At 38.4% G+C, this 20322-nt stretch overlaps 1 protein-coding gene across 1 annotated transcript; it reads left to right on the top strand.

Moving 5' to 3' along the window:
- The first annotated feature begins 13 nt into the window (after positions 1 to 13).
- Positions 14 to 19367, top strand: LOC109984499 (synaptic vesicle glycoprotein 2A). The gene is made up of 13 exons (XM_020634681.3): positions 14 to 210; positions 4541 to 5282; positions 6065 to 6245; positions 6798 to 6949; positions 7733 to 7866; positions 8060 to 8149; positions 8755 to 8862; positions 9977 to 10065; positions 10159 to 10323; positions 10419 to 10552; positions 13659 to 13865; positions 13951 to 14110; positions 14973 to 19367. The coding sequence occupies exons 2-13, from the start codon at positions 4673 to 4675 to the stop codon at positions 15154 to 15156; spliced, it is 2214 nt and encodes a 737-aa protein (XP_020490337.1). The 5' UTR covers positions 14 to 210; positions 4541 to 4672; the 3' UTR covers positions 15157 to 19367.
- Positions 19368 to 20322: the final 955 nt, after the last annotated feature.

The raw sequence follows: 20322 nt of genomic DNA, 5'->3' as shown, positions 1-20322 counted from the left end.
TTAATGTCGTGAAGGTTTGCATGGGGGGAGGGGACCCCTGCAAATCCCTGAGAGTGTGTGGATGGCGTGGGCTTCTCTCCTCCAAACCAGCACAGCATCCTCATCATCACTCGGTTCACAGAGACAGCCCCGTACGCATCATCATCCTCATCTTCCTCCCCATCCTCCTCATCACCATCTCTGAAGAGGGAGCACCGCGCAGGGAGAGAGGTGAGCTTCTACAATATCTTCTACATTAATGAGCATGTTTTAAAGGTACTGACGGCGTGTTATAGCGCATTTATTCTTCTTTTTTTTGCGTTAAGACATCACGGGTGAAGAGACGATGGGCGTGTTCTCCAACCCGTTTGCTTCACACAGCAATAAAGATCGATTTTGTGAATCGAGACGCGGGCCTTTCTATAATCTAATCCAAGTCGTGACAAGCTGTTGGCAAGTGAGATTTCTAAGAATGAACGCAGATGTCAGGAAGCAGACGAGGAAACACTCTCGGCTGCTATTTGTGACAGATTAATATTAATCCAGCCATTTGTTTAAATTGGCCTGTTAGCGATAAGGGCCTTTTGCATAAATGAAGACGATTATGACTGAGTGGGTGATTAATGTTTGCTTATTATCAAGCAGTCTTGAATTAAGGCGTCTAATACGAACCCTGCAAGACACTAAACCCAACAACATATGCTGATATTTCTACTATGTTGAAAATATATGAATTTGAACGCATATTAATAAGCTAAAAATACGATTTTTTTTTCTGCTTGTTTATATGATTAACTCTTATCTTCAGTTGTCCATTTCATTCATAACGGAAACTCACGACTGATCAAAAAATCTGGTGCTTTTATATCTTGGGTGCATGTGATGTGATGGCTATCAGCTCTGCTCGCCCTGCAAGGAAATGGTAAACTGATGCTGATTGATTTTTGAATAGAGGGGGAGGGAAAGAAACAAACATTGAAAGGCTTGCTCAGGCCAGGGAGCAATAACAGACCCTTTCCCTCTTCCTCTTCCTCTTCCTCATCCTCAGACCTGCCTGCTCTTCTTCACTGACACGGATGTGTGTTGTAGTCTGCTGTCAAGTTGACAACAGTGAAGAATCAAGAACAATGACTTCACAGCCTTTAGAAAGGCTGTGAAGTCACTGTTCTTTTGGTTTTACTCTGAATTATAATGAAATGAGCGAAGCTGTTTCTTACCTGTTGCATAAAGGATTCAATAAGTAAATAAATCTCTCTATCTATCTCTCTATCTCTCTATCTCTCTATCTATCTATATTACACCCACCAAACGCTATTACTTTTACACTATTGAGTCTGAGAAGAATATACGTTGGAGCTTCTCTTGCAACATCTTTCAAACATTTCTGACATGTCATAATAGGAAAACAGGTGAACACAATACAACAAGTCATGGTTGAATGACCTTTCAGCCTCTGCTTGTGTTCACCGTGCATCTCACTGACATGGTCACAGCACTGTCATCTATCCACTGAGGCAACTTTAAATTAAGGTGTGAAAAAAGGCAATATCGAAGGTGTGTGTGGTGGAGCCATTTAAAATACTGGAATAATGACCAAACAATGAGAACTTCATTAGTATAAGCCTTTAAAAAAAAAAAAAACAGTAGACATTGTTATTTAGCATGGAAAGGAAAGCACTGGTGCTACTTTAAGCACACAGCGGCCATTTTCCTCTGACATCTCATTCAGGGTGGAAAGCTCATATTCTTTACTATCATTACAATTTAACAATTTCTTGAGTGATAAGAAACTCTGAAAAAAGGCATAGTGACAATCTTCAGGAATATTGGAGCAATAATCAAGTAGCCTAAATACAACGTGTTTGATAACCCATTAGCTACCTACCATATAGCCTACTGTATATAGGCTACATATTATTATTTACAGTCTGTGCTACCAAAAGACAACAGCTAATATTAGCATACAGTCACCTCTTAGAGAAAACATTACAGATAACCTTACCTCATATTATATGTGTTATGTTCTACAATATGAACAGTAAATTCCTAGCTAATGGTAGCTATAGTGTTAGCAAGGTACTGATTGCTTATACTAGCTGTTGCGTTGGTTGCTAATAGGTAATCAAATATGTTGTTTTCACACTTTAGCTCATTATAAGTTAAGTTTAAGTCCCCTTCAGCTAGAGACCTTAAAACACCTGTGCAGGGAAACTTTCATGTGTTTGCAGTAGCTTAACCAAACTCTGCTTTCTTGATGTTTCCTTGTTTTCTCCAGGCTTGTGTGTTTGTTAGGGGATCGTAATTGCAGGCCTGTTTGTGCTTGAGTTCAGGATATTATTAGGTTAGAGACCCAACAGTTTATCCGGGCTGACCAGGCCAGCAGGGCTCCTTAAATCAGTGCCAGTAAATCTGCTGCTCTGCACTCGCTGACAGTGAAGATTTATGACCGGGGATTATGTTTCAATGTACAAAATAGAGATGCTGGAATATGATTACTGTTGGTGCTAACTTCATTATCCATGATAATAAACATTATAATTAACACCCCGTCTTACTGAACTTATTATATTGTACATCTTAACAGCAGCTAGTAGATCTACTCACGTTAACTGCACCATTAAACAAACAGAATTTTATTCAGGACATACTTTTGTTAACATTTACAGAGTATTTTTGTCTGTTTATTTATTGATTTAAATAACAGAGAGATCAATTCTGCTATTCTGCAATTACAAAAGGTGAAGTTTTCAAGGCTGATCCTGTTTTTTTTAATCTAAACATACTGTGGACTGTTTCTTGAAAAAAAGTAGATTAAAAAGCACTGTGTGGGGATTTACACATAACAGAAAATATTAAGTTAAAGAATCAGATGAAGAAAAATATCACCAAGAAATTTCACAGATTTCTTTTAAAGGCTAATCAGTCTGACCCCTAACTTCTTTACCAAAATGGGGTTTGCACTTTGTATCAGGCAGACATTTAAAACTGGGGGGGTCGAAGGGAGCTTAGCTGTGATGTATTTAATTCTTTCTGCTGTTTCCACTGCACCTCCAAATCAAAGCTTTGTGTCTTATTGCACATTGACCTGAGGCTCACAGTGTCTTAATACAAATGCATATGGATGTGTGTATCATCAGTGAACTATACAAGTCAGTGACTTATACATTTTCTTCTCTCAAAAGGAGATGTGATTCTGCAACAGAAAGATTAAACATATCAATTTCCTGTCCACAAAAAAAAAAATCAATTTCAGGCCTCATTTGTTTTTTCCCTCACAGCTCCTCTTAATCATTTGTTTTTTCAAATAAAGAACATTTTACAGCTTTATCTGATTAATTCATTTTGGTTTCATCCAATATTGTAAATATGTTCTTGTCCAGCTTCACATTGAGTTGATTACACTTTTCAAAAGCTCAGATTTCAGTTCAGGTTTTTGTGTGCAGTCATTAACAGAACTAATGAAAAAGATGTATTTTTGTGATATAGAGAAGGCATTGCTGAGATTGTGTTTCGTCTGATCCTTTGAAACACTTTCTCAGTCACATTACATTAATATCATGGGTAGGATTGTAGCTTTTCACTAGGAACTTTAAATGAGGCGTTCAGGGCATTTCTGCACCGAGAGACATCCATTAAAAATCAACCTCACTTTTCCAGACTTCATGTCTCGCTCTTGTAATTACTTCTCAGGCCGCCTGTGACTCAGCAGTGAGCGCCAATGGGCTGAGACAGAAATGCAACAGGTGTAGGCTGATGTAAACTCAATCATGGGGTGGTTTGGTTAGCTGAATTTTAAAAGAAGACGGATTAGTTCAAAGAAGAAAAAAACACATCTGGACAGTGATAGGCATGGATGAATTTAGATAGAAGAAGTCTAAGATACTAAGATACAAGATAAATTCACTTTCAGCTTTGGTAAAGACACCATAGCAAACAAGACAAAATGACTGGACACAGCACCATTTTTGGTACCTTTTTCAGTCTTTCTTTCAGGCTTTTGTAAGCCCTAATTTTTTCGTCTCTTTGAAGCACATTTCGGTCTCTTTCTTTGATGTCTTTTTGCTCTGTTTGTGATAGTTTTGTTTCTCTTAATATTCCCTTTTCTCTCTTTTTCTGTCTTTTTTAAAATCTCTACAAAGTCAGATAAATTGTAGTTTATGGTCTTTGTAGTTATGTCTTTCTCTTTGTGGTCAGTTAAAATCTTTTGTTTCTCATTTCGCATCTACTTGGAGCAGTTTTGCTTCCCCTTTTAAGGTCTCTTCTGTCTCTCAGCTCTCCTTTCACCTCTCTGTTGTGGCTTTGTGTCTACTTTCTTTGAGCCCTTGTAGCAATTCTTTCTTCTGATTTGCCATTTTGTGTCCCTTTTAGTTTTTCATCAGACGAGAGGCCTACTAGGTCATCTGTTGTAAGGTGTCACCAGTAATATGATGCGGCAGTTTCAAAGCTCCTATCAAATGCTTCTCTTTTTTTTTTTTTACCATAGTCCTCCAACTACTTGCAAGATTAATTACAAAAATAAACAAATTAAATGGTCTCATTTATTTTCCATTTTTCTCCACAGATATAAGAAAAACCAGTTTACATTCAAGTCAGTCACCTTGTTGGATCGTTGTGGCACTCCTTCAATAAATTCAAACAGGTGGTTTCTCCACTTAACCTTTGACCACCTTTACATTTGCCAAACCTCTTTAAAATGGAGGAAGGCTACCAAAACCGGACTGCCTTCATAAAAGGTGCCAAAGACATTGCCAAAGAAGTCAAACGACAAGCGAGTAAGAAGGTCGGCCGTTCGGTGGATCGAGTGACCGATGAGTACAGCAAGCGCTCCTATAGCCGCTTTGAGGAGGACGATGATGATGACTACCCGACACAGGGCAGCCAGGATGGAGGCTATTACCGCGGAGACAGCCAGGCGGCCAACGATGAAGAGGGCGGCCACAGTGACTCCACAGAGGGCCACGATGAAGACGATGAGATCTACGAGGGCGAGTACCAGGGGATTCCCAGGGCAGAGTCGGGAAAGGGAAGCCTTGCAGGAGGCCCAGGGTCGGTGAGGGCCGACGCTCAGCAGTTCAGAGACATCGGAGTGTCTGAGGCAGAGAGGAGGAAGGACCAGGAGGAGCTGGCTCAACAGTACGAGACCATTCTACAGGAGTGTGGTCACGGGAAGTTCCAGTGGACCCTGTACTTTGTGCTGGGGCTGGCTCTAATGGCGGATGGTGTGGAGATCTTCGTGGTCGGGTTTGTGCTGCCCAGCGCTGAGAAGGATATGTGCCTGTCCGAACCCAACAAGAGCATGCTGGGTAAGTGATTGTGTCTTCTACTTCTGTTGTACTGGCTCTGTTTTTTTTGTAGTATCACACCTCGTCCTGAGAGCAGGCAAGTGTCCTACAATCGTTTAGCACATTCAACAAGATTCTAGACCACTTTTACTGAGGGGGCCAAACTGGGGCCAGTTGTTTTGTCAGAGGGGAACATTAAACCCAGGTGAAAAATAGACAAAGATAATCGCTTTAAAAAATATATTATGCCAAATAATAGCACACGTCATTAAATACCTGGATTTATATTTGTTTCAGTAACAATATTTAATACTAGATTGTGAGTCCAGTTGTTGAGTCATATACTGTGTATGTGTTATGGGGCTCTTCCTTTTGGAGGGGTGGCCACAAGGGGGGGCCAAGCTCATAGTTACAGGGGCACTGGCCCCTGTTGGCCCCTGCCTAGAACCGTCCATGTATAAGCTAACTATATCCTTTATCAGGTGTGCACTGAAGTAAAAACTGAGGGCTGAGATGCATAATAACTTCTTGTATGTTTTGCTGTTTGTAACATGCAATTAATGATTTTTTGAAGAAATAAAAAAAAAACCCAGCGCATTACTGCTCGGAATATCTGAACTGTTTCCTGCATGTTTTGAATGTCCTCTTGTCAGCATAGTAAGTTTACACTTGCAAAGCCAATAATGCAATACCAGATAAAAAGTTCTGCATTTAAATTAAAATTTGAATACTTAAAAAAATAATTTGAATAACAAACACTGACATGTTGTGCCCTCTCTCTCTCTCTCTCTCTCACTCCACAGGTCTGATTGTATACTTTGGGATGATGGTGGGGGCGTTCCTCTGGGGGGCTCTGGCTGACCGGATAGGTCGTCGACAGTCTCTTCTCATCTCTCTCTCCATCAACAGTATCTTCTCCTTCTTCTCCTCTTTCGTCCAGGGATACAGCACCTTTCTGTTTTGCCGGCTCCTCTCAGGTGTTGGGTAAATTGAAAACTTTATATATAATTTTTACATTTTGCGTCACTTTAATTCTGATTTGTTAATCACTTCACCTTACAATACATGTATTCTTTGTTGTAGTAGCTCACTGCCCAATTTTGAGTGTGACTTGCACCATTAGTAGATTTCCTGTCTTAATTATCTTCTGGCATATAGAATGTTTTGAAAACGTGAAAGCCTTGACATTATTTAAAATTGCAGTTTCTCTGGTTCATTGAAGTGGCAAATTGAGACTGAAAATCTAATTGTGGTCCAATCAATCAAAGTCAGTGCTACACCAAGATGGTGAAGGGATACAAGCAAATATATTTTAGATTTTTGGGCCCAAAAAAACAAACAGTTTAGTAAAATAAGGATTGGAGGATGAAAATTCAGGATGTGTTAATCTTGTTATACCTACAGGAGTTTGCAGAGATGCAAATCCTATATTTTAAAATGCTGAGAATCTGAGAATCTTAATTATACGTGTGTGTCTCTTGAATTCTGTTGTAAAACATTAAACACTTCATCTTAGTTTGTTTCTGATCTTTACAGGATCGGTGGCTCAATTCCCATCGTGTTTTCATTCTACTCTGAATTTCTGGCCCAAGAGAAACGTGGTGAGCACCTCAGCTGGCTCTGCATGTTCTGGATGATCGGGGGAATATATGCATCTGCCATGGCCTGGGCTATAATCCCACATTATGGTGAGTAAGGAAACAGTTACCCTCCCTGAGTTTGCGGGTTAGCAATCCAAACTAGCTAATGTTCTTCATTTTGGTTTTCAATCACAGCCATAGTTCACCACTTTTGGAAATGTCCTTTTTAGCGTTTTGCAAAGAGTTAGGTGAAATGTAGATAACACACTGAACACACATGTGAATATTTAATATAAGGCTATAAATAGTTAGCTTAGCTTAGTTTAGCCGTATATAGAAACGATTCCTTGTCTCTGAAAAGTCCTAGTGAAAAGAATAATCTGCTACATATCCCCTGGAAAATGCTCATTTTCTTCACTCTCTTTGTGTGAACAAAACAAATTATATGACATTTATAATAACTGAGCTTTCAAGCCACTGGTAGACAATTTGGATTATGCCACCTTTTGACAGAGCTAGGACAGCTGTTATCAACCTAATGCTAAGCTAAACAGCTGGAAACATCAGCTTCATATTTAACTGACAAAAGTGAACACAGTTTCAGTTTTCTCATAAAAATCTCTACTAGAAAGTGAATAAGCACATTTCAGTATAAACTAGTTGGTGAAATCATGCAGGCAATAAGCCTGTTAGCTGGAAAGCATCTTCTCAGAGACACGCTGCACTGAGGCTGACCTCTGACTTCCCTGGAGGCAAGAAAACAAGAACATGGTTCATCCTGAGTCACATCAAATTAAATAAACTCTCGACTGACCTTATTGATTTGAATCATGTTTGTAGGGTGAAGTGTGAGCTCATTTCTTTGGGTTGTTTTGTGTTCTTGGTCAACAGGATGGAGTTTCCAGATGGGCTCTGCTTACCAGTTCCACAGCTGGCGTGTGTTTGTTTTAGTGTGCGCTTTTCCCGCTGTTGCTGCCATCGCTGCCCTCAGTGCCATGCCGGAGAGCCCACGCTTCTACTTAGAGGTCAGCACATGTGAATGTCAAGTGTCAGCTGCTCGCACAGCTAGAAGTTATCGCTGAGACAAAAACCCAAAACTTAAAGTGCTTTGTCTTGAGAACGATTTTTCTTCTTCTGATTATTTAATCGAAGGGGATGCGATTTTACAGAAAGAATATTAAAAATGTCCGCAATATGTTGTGTACTTTTTTCAAACAGAATGGCAAACATGACGAAGGCTGGATGATTCTGAAGCAAGTTCACGACACTAATATGCGAGCAAAGGGACACCCAGAGAAAGTGTTTTCTGTGAGTATATCTATATGTAAATAAAATCTACTTTCAGGTTTAAATGTGTTGAAATAAAAACATGTTAAAGTGACAAAGAGAAAAAAAGAAAGAGAAAATTAAATGTTTTTTAGTTAAAAATGAGTTGTGGGAGCAGAAGAGGTTTCTGTCATTGATTTAGTAACTCTTAATAAAGGAAAAAGTAAAACTTCCTTTTTTTAAGACTCAAACATTTCAAACATTTTGTTTTTTTTAATGCAAATTAAAAGGCACAGGGGAAAGTGGGAATGCATCACAATTTTGGGAAAAATCCTCTGCAGGATACAGAGCTGCAGGAAGAAGAAGGAAATCTTTTTTATTTTGAGATTTATTTTTTATTTTTTGTGCCTTTATTGGCAAGTGGATAGAGTTCAAATTGGAGAGAGAGGGGGAGAGTGGGAAATGACATGCCAGAAAGTAGCCACAGGTCAGATTTGAACCAGGACTACAGCCTCAGTACATCGGCACCCCCCAGAAATCTTTTTCAGAGATGTCACTTGTCAAAACATTTTGATTATCATGAAGATTCCTTCTCTGACAACTGGCTGGAGTTGGCTTCTGAAACACTTTTGTTTCTTTCATCCAAGGTCACCACAATTAAGACGGTGAAACAGATGGACGAGCTGGTGGACACTGGCACCGACACTCCCATCTGGCAGCGTTACCGGCTGAAGATCATGAGCCTCTCCCAACAGGTGAGTGAAATCCAGCAGGAATTATCTTTAAACAGTCAAAGTAATAAACCAGTAACCCAGTAAACCTGGGTTTTTATTTGAGCAAATGGGAGATTTTTGTTATTCAAACATAATCTGTAGCCAAATTTAAAAAACAGGAAGTAAAAGAACGCTGTAGATCTGAGATAGTTACAGTTAGTACCAAATTATGACTCTGGGCTCATTAAAGGTCTCAGTGGAGTTTGAATTTGTGTAAATGAGCAGCAGGGATGGAGATGTGGGTGGAAGCAAGGCCAGCATTTTCCCAATTTATTATTTTCTTCTCTTGACCTTTGTTGGTAAAGAGAAAATTAAAAGGAAAATCAACAAATGTATGTATTTCCTGCCATATAAACATCAGACCACAGCATTTTGACAGCTTAAATTGAATTGGATGAAACGAATGAAAACAAAAATATGCATTTTTGCTGGTAATGTTTGGACCCAGTGCCTCTATAACTTAGATTGAAACTGAGAATTTAAGTTTGCAAGGTTTGCAAATGTAATTGTATCACACATTTAATGCAGCAACAATGCTCAATGAGGACCTTTACTAGCTTTGTGCATCATTATCAAATTGCATTCAGACTACACCTACACATCTACACCCTCCATTTTCTTCAATGTTTATGAATGCACCACCCCTCTGTTTAATGCCTGTACTAAAAAATCACTTTTGAAGTTAGAGCTGTAAAGATACAATTCCCTGTGATGGCCAAACAAGAAAATCTGTCAAGAGGAAATCTTGCAGGAAACATTCATGGCTGATTATTCTGCTCTTGCTTTACAAGATATTTAGCAGATAGCTAACATTTCATCCATGAAAATAAAGACCCAGTACACTGAGTAGATTTGAGGGTTTTTAACATAAAACATATGAAAACATAAAATGCATGACAAGCTGCCCATATAAATATACAGTCATATAGCTCAGTTAAACACATTTAGCTGTGAAAAGTGCCTGTTTCAGCTCAGAAATGTCTATGAATTGAAAAATTATAGGATTAAAGGAAGAACTATGCAACGTTTGCACATGTAAAATATGTTAAATGAGTTTAAACTTTAAAAATTGTGTCTTTTTGTGTACATGTTGCAGATCAAGGACAACATTCTTGCGTGTTTCAGCCCAGAGTATAAACGGAGGACTTTCATGCTCATGGCCGTTTGGTTCACTATGTCTTTCAGGTAAAATAAAGACTCATAAAAGATTTCCTATTGGATGAATCCCATTCATTATTGAGGCTCATTGTATCTGTCCTGACTGTGAAAACTCTGCAGCTACTATGGACTGACGGTGTGGTTCCCCGACATGATCAAGTACATCCAGAGGCAGGAATATGAAGCACGCACAAAGACCTTCACTAAGGAGCGAGTGGAGCACGTCACCTTTAACTTCACCCTGGAAAACCAAATCCATCGCCAAGGACACTACTTCAATGACAAGTAAATGTTTTGTGAGCTTAAAGAAACAGAACCTGTAGAATTAGATTCATGTTTTGTATGTATACAAAAATGCAACCATGTGACTCGTTCTGCAGGTTCCTGAACCTGAAGATGAAGTCGATGGTGTTTGAGGACTCTATGTTTGAGGAGTGCTACTTTGAGGACATCACCTCCACACACACCTTCTTCAGAAACTGCACTTTTATTGCAAGTTTGTTCTACAATACAGGTACATATGAGTGTAAAACAATGGTGTGTGTGCGCTTGTTAGTGATGTGTATTAGGTTTTTAAAACAGGGCTTCAAAGGAATTTTAAATCAGTTAGAATCTTGAATATTCACAGTTAAAAATGTTAAGTCACTAGTTATTTCAGACAGAAACTTTGCATTTGTAGTAATCTTTCTTATCATGAAAGTGGGTGTTGATTCACATCATCCAGGAGAAAGTGGAACAGTGTCCTTCAGCCATCAGTTGGTGTCACAGCAGAGAGAGAAGGAGGAAGCAGCGTATTGTTTTCTCCTGTCTTTGCTGAGTTTACTGTATACAGTCAATGTAGTCATCAAGTGCTAAATCAAAGAAAAAACAAGCTAAATCATAGATGCAGATAAAGACAGGCGAGCTCTCTGCCATGATGCTGTTTGGATCTCTTTTAGAGTGAGGTCCAAAAACCCAAATGGCATCAGCGTTTAGAGGCTGCCAAAGAAAACCAAACTGAGATCTTTGAAGTTGCTAATGGATTATTTTTCAGTAAAGAAAATGTCAAGAAGAACTGTTAAATTCCTTTTGCAAACTCAATGAGTGCAAGGTTTAGTCTACATGAAATGGTTCTATCAAAAGTCCACAATCTAAAGATGTTCAACATAAACCTGCATGATTATTTTTCTTTGACAATTTAAAGAAAGGAGAAGAAGCTGAACACGGTTAAGTTGGGGGAACATATTTGACTATTTACACATTCAACAGACATGTCGCAACATTAACTTTAATTTGAAAGAATGTTTCTGGAAACCCTGCATGTAGGCATGTTAGTCTCATTATCCCCCTTTCTTTCCGCCAAACGCTTCACTATTAGTGCTAAATATCGGCTTACTGTGTCTATCTGCTGCTGGACATGCACCCTGCATCCTGGCTGAAACAAACGCATGCTGTTTATCAAATCAATGCTGATGAATAAAAACACTGAAGTTGCAAACCATGAGACCAAAGCAACAGTTAAATAAGACGCTTTAACGATCACTGTGGTGTTGAGGGGATTATCAGAGTCTAGTGATTATTATCTGTCTCAAATGTTGATGTGTGTCTTTTTAAAGTGATGTAAAACAGAGAAAAACTGAAAATCACTATACTTGTGTAACACATGCTCTTTGGAAGTCAACAGGATTTATCATTACATGAATTTAAATCACTTTATTATGACCTGAAGTAAAAATAGAGAAAAGATTAAACCCATTTGTTCAGCTGGATCGCAACCATAGAAACAATCTGTTGCCAGTATCCCGGGGTTACCTCGCAGCAGAAGTGTTGCTATAGCAACGTAAACATGGTCCAGACAAAGCAGAACAAGAGCTTCATCATTAGGAAAAAAAAAAACAGATTTAGGAATGACACGACCTGACCAAAGACAAACATGTTTGTGCAAAGATGGCATCATTTATGTCATCATTTCTACGTGTAAATCTGCTCTACAAATACACAAAAAGAAGGAAAAACAGTTTGTGTTGAAGCTGTAGTTTATGGTTTTGATTCCTGCTTGAATTTCAAATCAACATATCAGATTGAGCCTAAGAAGACGCTCAAACTCTGCCAACACAAGACTTTAATCTTAACCTCTTACAGCATCATCTAGTCCCTTATTCCAGCAGTACATTCTTTCATTTACATGTCATCTTTTGCATTTGAAACTTGATGATTATCCAGCTCCTTTATGTCTGTCACCCTTTCACAAAGCTGTTATTAGTTATTGGTATGGATGCTTTTCAGCAGTGTCATCAGAAAATCGAGCGATGCAGTTTGTGCAGCTGCAGAAAGTGAAAACAGAAAAAAGAGTAAAAGAGTAAGAGAGCTTTAACCTCGATGAAAGCTGGTGTTGAGAGACTTAGAGACCACTGCCGATCTTTTCTACATTTGTCCTGTAATTTGATTATGAAAAGCTCCTGGTGATAGATGCATTTTAATGTTTAGTTTTTTGCCCGAAAAGGAATTTTGATTAAAAACAGATGCTGTCTTGGTTGTGTGGTGGCTGTGCAAACGTCCTGGTTTCTTGATTATTCAATCCCCTCTTTTCATGTTTTTTTGAAACCTAATAATTCATGCAGAATGGTTTGAAAGGTTTTGAGGACAGGCAGACAACATTTCAGATTCTCTTCCTTCTAAAACATGAGGCTCGTCATGCTTTCATCAAAACATTTTGTAGAAAACTTGTCATCTTTGTTGATAGTAAACTCCTTACAAAGTCAATTTGAAGAGATATAATACATGTTGGTTCATCTTTTTTTTTTCACAGTCTGAAGTTATAAAGTTAGAGAGCTTTAATTCCTTATCTTAGTTTGGTATTCACCTCCAGCATATTTTTTTGCTGCTCATGAAACAGATTGAATTCAAAACGGTTGCCTCTATATGACCTAAAGAAGCTAACAACACCATCAGCTATGAGATCGATTAATTTCATACAGTAATAACTAAAGCCTATTACTTCTGCCTTACAATAGGAGTAATACAGAGTGGATTACAGCACATTACCTAACAGCGTTTGTGAACGTTGTCTGTAGCAAAGATTCAGGGTGAGTGACACATTTGACGGGTTGAATACAGCAGGTCTTTCCATTACAGAATACTAATCACACATGTACGGGTCAGAGAAGCAAAGAGGTCAAATGCTTCGTCCAGTGGGGCATGAAAGTTCCTCGCATCAGAATATTAAATGTAAATAAAATTGTATCACACAGTATTTCCCTCCTGAAAGTAAGAGTGTCCATGCTGCCTTCAGGGTACTTTATAGTTTACCTCTTTTGATGACGCTGCCTCGTCTGAGAGGTCAAATCAAGGAGAAGATTTCTACAAGTTCTCTGTCACTGCTCAAGTAGATTTAGAGTGTTTCAGTATTTAAACATTTTGCCATGATGTACTCTTCTATTGTCTGGATTTTTCAGAAAACACTTTTGTGCAATGAGAAAAAGTGAACGTTTGATCAATATGCTACTTCAAACAGAAGCAGATATTTTTCTCCCTCTTTGCTTTTTTAAAATGACATGCTTGCCGTTATGTCAGTCAATTCCTCATGTTTGATATCTTCAATAAGAGGGCAATGACCCTTCATTCTCTTTCTCTTTTATCAGATTTGTTCAAATACCGGTTCGTCGACTGTAAACTCTTCAACAGCACATTTCTGCACAACAAAGAGGGCTGCATCCTCGACTTCAGCGACGACTTCAACAATGCCTACATGATTTACTTTGTCAACTTCCTTGGCACGTTGGCTGTGTTGCCTGGCAACATCGTGTCAGCTCTATTAATGGACAAAATTGGTCGTTTAAGGATGCTCGGTGGGTAAATCTAATGACTCGTGGTTAACTCATTTGTGGCCATGAGGGCTGTTTTTATTAGATTGTCCCTTTTGTCTCCAAACAGCCGGTTCCAGTGTCATTTCTTGTGTCAGCTGTTTCTTCCTGATGTTTGGAAACAGTGAGTCAGGGATGATTGCCCTCTTGTGTCTGTTTGGAGGAATCAGCATTGCCTCGTGGAACGCTCTGGATGTGATCACTGTGGAGCTCTACCCCTCAGATAAAAGGTAACATGAAAGGCAGCAACTCATGGCTGTTAAAAAGATTTGACTTTTTGTTGAATACTGAAAAAAGCTTTTTTTTTCAAAACATTAGGGCAGCCTTTCCCAAACTTAGTACTCCAGGGCCCATTATAGATTTATTTTTATGACTACATCTATAACATTCAGTTAGGGTAAATTATTGGACATTACAAAATGATATTATGGCAAGATAGACACAAAAGTTTACTAAAAATGATGTCTATGAATAGTCATTACACGCATTGCTAATCACTTAAAGGGTTAACTCAGTAAATCATCATTATTGTGATATTTCTGTTATTTTTGCGGCCCACCTGCAGTACCCACACAGCCCACCAGGGGCCCACGGCCCACACTTTGGGAAGCACTGCGTTAGGGTATTATATTCAGTCAAACAACACGTTGCTCTTAATGTAGGAGCACAGATGGCACACATGTAGATACTGTTGCTTGGTGCACACATAAACGCTCATGCGTCAAAGCAGCAAAGGGAAGCAACACTCTTTGTTTCTCTCTGTAATGTGTAAGAACTTTCTTGCCTCACAAATGATGTTTTACTGAGTCAGCAGAATCTGTGTCTTTAAGTTGATGAAGGCTGCAATAGGACCTGCTTCTACATCAGTAGTGTTTTAGATTTTTCCCTTGATCTCCTATTTTGACCGCTCTGATCTACAAATTTCAAATGAGGAGTTGTAGAAAAGTAAGACTATGTACATTTTAAAACAGTAATGTGACACTCTGAGTGCAGACTCATTTAAAGGAGGAAACTAGTAATGAGTATAGTTTGTATTTGTTGCTGAATCTCTTAATTATGATCCATGTTTTGTGTCTATTTTCTTGTGTTCAGGTGCACGGCTTTTGGTTTCCTGAACGCTCTCTGTAAGCTGGCCGCTGTCTTGGGCATCAGCATCTTCCAGTCCTTCGTCGGCATCACCAAAGCCGTACCCATCTTATTTGCCGCCGGTGCGCTGGCCGCAGGTAGTTTCCTCGCAACAAAGTTACCTGAGACACGAGGCCAAGTGTTGCAATAAGAGACACGGCCAGCAGTGGGCAGCAGGAGCACAGCTGGTCGTGTGTTGTTCGACAACTAGAGCCCTAACATCCCTGAGAGCTTCAGCGCTGCCTGTCACACACCAACAGAACAGACCGCCATCTCCATTGTTAGCCCAAGAATCCTTTGAAATATGGACTGCATCATTCAAAGTCTTCGCAGAGCCACAGTGACAAGACAAAGGGTACTATCAGGTACAAAAGATCCTTTTTAAAAAAGTGTGTTCCAACAGGTTGATGCAGTACAACATAAGGTGTGAAGTAAGGATCGCATGCTATTTGTTTTTAGTATTTTTATGGGCCAACAGATCCGTAATTCCAAACACAATTGAGGGAAAAGAGATGTCAATTAAAGAGGCTACAGTATTTATTTTTATTTTTATTTTTTCAATTCTGACCTTGGCCTTGTCGACTGACTTTCAGAGCTTGTTTTTACTTAAGTGTGGTGTTTACAATTCACTCTACATTCACAGCCAGACTAATACAATATTTTTCTTTTAGGATCTATCAAATGAATTCAATCAAGGGGAACTATATATTCTTTAAAAAAAAATGTAAAAAAAAAAAACGCCCCTGACTCTTGACCACTGCCTGCTTCTGAAAGCCAGATTTTCTGAGAGCTCTTATTTTCTACCAAATACGATCTAAACATTCCACTGAGGCCTGATTTATTCAGAATGTTTCTTATGTCCCTGCATAAGTCACCTCTCCTCCTCTTCTTTACGACCTCAGACACTCAAGACAGGCCGATCTGTTCTAAGCGGTACAAGTTTGATCCAGCTTCTCGATGTTCAGTGTGAAACTCATGTTTTAATCCCATGTTGTCGAATCATACAGCTGCGGCAAAAACACGGGAACATCTGAGGAATGGATTTTGTTCTAGTGTCTCGATGTGAGAGCAGATGCTGTTGGTGTAAAAATGTTGCCTGAAGTAGAAGTCATGTGTGTGGGACTGCATGTGTGTTATGTGAGATAAGACAAAACGTTGGTTTACTTGTTTCGACTCCTTCATTTCATCGCAGCAGTGCGGACCATAGTTTACTGTTCCAACAGCAGAATGTACAGAGCAGCAGTCACACATTTTAGACAAATTATAACTAAATACATGAAGTAGCTCAGGTGTGGTGTACTATTTAGACCATGTTTACAACTGATATTGTGTTTTACCACCACTCAACCAAATAATTGTACACACAGGATATTTAATTACCCTCCAGCTCCATCCAATAGTTTCATTTATCAGTCTTAATGTCACAATAAGTTACCAACGAGTCATTTGATTTGTCATTTTAACCCCTCAAACGTCAGAAAATGTTAAATTAATGTCCAGTTATTTGCTTCTTCTTTTTTTTATTAGTCTGCGACTTCATCTGACTATCCTCAGATTGTTTTAGTCTTTTTATTTTAAGGCACACAACAACTCAGTTTCCATTCTTTATATAGTGTTACACCCCCTAGATGTCATAATGTTGCTTCATTTTTACTCATTAACACAAATTAAACGGGACCAAAAGAAGAAAAATCTGTAAAGATGGATCAGTCAGTGTGACACAAAAAGGATACTAGAGATTACAAAATATGGCTCTTATTTAATTTTAAGGGCTCTGGTTCCTTTTATTACATTACTGCATCTATTTTACCAGGTGGAGAAATTGTATCATGAAATATGTTTCTGTATGATACTGCTCAATCCGCCTGTAAGAGAATTTACAGAAAAGTACACACAGAGGACAAGAGAGAATGAGTCATCTCTGAATTTGTCAGAATCCTTCTGAAGCTAATGACTACCAGTATTGATACATATCACTACTTCAGTATCATTTCACCAAAGCTGTACGTCAATATGTGGGCTGACAATCATTGAGTGAGATCATGGATGCTGCTGCTGCCCATTCTCGTGTGTTGTTTGACCTCAAGACATCCTCTGGAAGTGCGTGTGTGTGTGTTTGTGTGTGGATGTTTAAGACGTAAGAGGCTTGTGGGTTAGCCACTCATAATGTAACTCAAAAACAGAAACTTCAGAAAGATGATGGACATTAGCAGTAAAAGTTTTCTGACATCTTTTGTGTGCGTGTGTGTAGAGAGAGAGACTTCAAAATAGTTAAACATTTTGACAAGTTGAATTAATCACATCATAGCCTGCGTGCTAAGCATGTGGTCAAAGTCAGGATGTGATTAGCTTAGCATAGCAACCAAACCGAAAAACAAAGGGAAACGGCTAGCCTGCTTCAGCCAAAGGTCACAAAAATTGGAAGAAATTGGATGGAACACAACTCCCCTAAAACCACACCATGATTTAATAGCCTACAATTCCCAGTTTTAACAGGATGTGAACTATCTTCCACTTGGTAAAAAATGTTAACCACAGTAGATTCAGAATATCCCAGGCTTGTAATTTCACCACGTTTCCAGTCTTTGTGCCAAGCTAAGCTAATAACCTCCAGGCTGCAGCTACATATTTAGGGCTCAGGCATGAACATTAACACATTTCCTCAAGTGGTGAACTGTTACTTTCTGTCAAATGTAGATTATTTCAAATGCTGTTGCTGTTTTGTGCACAGTTAATGAACAAGTATGTCCTGTCCTTGTGTTAGAGAGACTATTTGGATGTGTCTGTAATGTGTGTATGGATGTGTGTGGATGTTCATAATGTTACTCTAAATCGTCTGTTACATATTTTTCTACTTATTTGTGTTGTGTTTTCATCTTGGTGATGAATACAGCTCAGTTTGGGACCACGGAAATATATTTACACTACAAGAAGATAAAAACACCTATTGCTATATATGCATTGTAGACTTTATTGGGTTTTTTTTCTTTGTAAAAGACTTGGGTGCTCTTCAGCTGATACAAATCCCATGAATAAAAGCCAGTCTCAGAGGCTTGCCTCTGTTTAGAAATGCAGTAAAGGATCACATCTAAAATTCACGATAATGACTTAACCCTCTAATCCTTCTGTATTCAACGGATCGTGACGCATGTTTGTATTGTATTGTCTGAGTTCTTGGACGTCCTGTATGCCAGCTGTTTTTGTCTAAAGCAAGAACTAGTGTTTTCATTGTTGTATGATGGCATAGATTTGTTGCTTGCAGTGATTGTTTTGAATCAAAGTGGGGTTAAAATTGGTGAAAGTATGTGTTCTGAAAGTAAGTAAGTGGTGGCTGTGCTCCTTGTTTACCTTGGACCCATGTTGCCCTTCATAAAATATATATGCCTGAATATGAGGAGGACACTCTTAATTGTGCAATTCGTCTTGTCACAGAGGTGCAAGATTTGGCCGGCAAAGGCAATAGACTTAGGCAAAGGGAGCCAAAAAAGTGCATAAACTATGTACAATTCGACACAAACTTCTTTGTACATATGAGTCGGTTTAAAAGGGGAAAGTGAAAGCATTTAAAGTGGACACATTCCCCAACTCTGAGAACAGAGGTAAACCCAATTGCAGAAGGACAAAGGTTTACCAACCCAACAAAAGAGCAACCTTTGTCAAATTGACACTCCTGTTCAAAATGTAGTTAACTATTTAATGTTACTATGTGTAGAATTCAGTCTGAATATATATATATATATACATACATGTACAATCTATCAATAAGGTCACTGGTTTGAGTTTTATCCATGATGACTGCATTTATACGACGTGTTCTAAATAAAGCAGACACCTGTCTGAAGAATCAGTCCTGAAGTGCCGACCAAGCAAGAAAACAACTCCATCATCTGCAAAGAACTTTATCCTTCACTGTAGTTTGGACTGAAGGAATTTATGTTTGCTTTTATTTTTCAGTTTGACTCTGACCCGTTTATGAAATGGTTAAAAAATTCTCTAAATGTGAGTTCAATTCAAAAATCAATGTGCTGTGTGTAGAAACTGTAGATGTTTGTACGTGCAAGTTTGGAAATTGTGGAACAAAAGATCAAGGAAAACAATTCCAAAAAAAAAAAAAAAAAAAAAAAAAAAAAGAAAAGTTCAATGAGACACAAAATCTATTGTGTGTTGTCTTTGTGTTTTGTAAATGACTGAAAATCTTGGTAAATTCAGTATTTATTACTTCTGGATATTGACAATATTTTAGTGATGCTGAAAAGGTGCTGTATATGTGAGAGTTGTTCATTCTGCTGGTATCGACACTTCTGTGCCATTATCGGCTTTCAGTTCTATGACAAAAATAATAAATTAAGAAAATAAAACGTATGTCATGGTTTGCACAATGCATTAAGACAGATTTGAAATGTTTGTCTGTGGGGTTGGACTGTTCAAGGTGTGGACCTAAAAGTTGAATCACCATGCTAACAGTGTGACTTTAAGGACATTTCCACACTAGACTTGTCATACAGTGAAGTGGCTACAAACCTGGAGAAAATGACCACCAGGATGGGCCAGTAAACTTAGAAGTGAAGTAGGCAACATGTTAACCAATTGTTTGGGAATCCACTGTGTCAGCCTTGGTATAAGCAGTCTTTGTTGTAGTGGAGTTTATTAAACTCTTTCCATAAAGTGCTTTCAAAATGCTCAGATACTAACCCTTCCTGAAGCAGGTCGCTCATCAAAATAAGACAGAGGCCGTATCGGAATTGCCAAGTACATACTAAATCTTTCAGTATGCAGTACGTACTATCCGTGCTGTATACTGTTAGTACCCACTATTCAGTATGCACACACAGTATGCAGACATTTGTGCCTACTTCTGATTCATTCAGTATGGAAGAGACATCATTTACGTTTCCCGAACCGGCCGCATCCACCCGTTTTTTTTTTATTTGTTTATCTTTATTCAAGAAGAGTAATGTGCATATAAGTCAGGTAAACAAAAAACAATATCACAATGTAAATCAAGTAAAAGATTAAATAACATACAGTACATAAAGAACAAATGAAAGACAGTAATATACAGAATATAAAATAAACCAATAAAGACACATTTAAATAATGAAATCATTATTTAAATAGAGGGGAAAAGGTTTTGTAATAATGCAGATATTTGTTGTATTGTCTGTTGTTAATTAAAAGTAGTGATTTCAGTCGGGACTTTAAATTAAGATAAAAAAAATTATTAAATTAATCCACCCTCGTTTGTTTTGATTTGGAGGCAGATGTGACGATTTATGTTTAATTTTGCACAGCATTGTGGGTGGTAAAATACAATTAA

Source organism: Labrus bergylta, chromosome 19 (genome assembly GCF_963930695.1).
Source record: "Labrus bergylta chromosome 19, fLabBer1.1, whole genome shotgun sequence".
Lineage (NCBI taxonomy): Eukaryota > Metazoa > Chordata > Actinopteri > Labriformes > Labridae > Labrus > Labrus bergylta.
The sequence above is the reverse complement of the archived record's forward strand: the minus strand, read 5'-3'. Positions and strand labels throughout refer to the sequence as shown.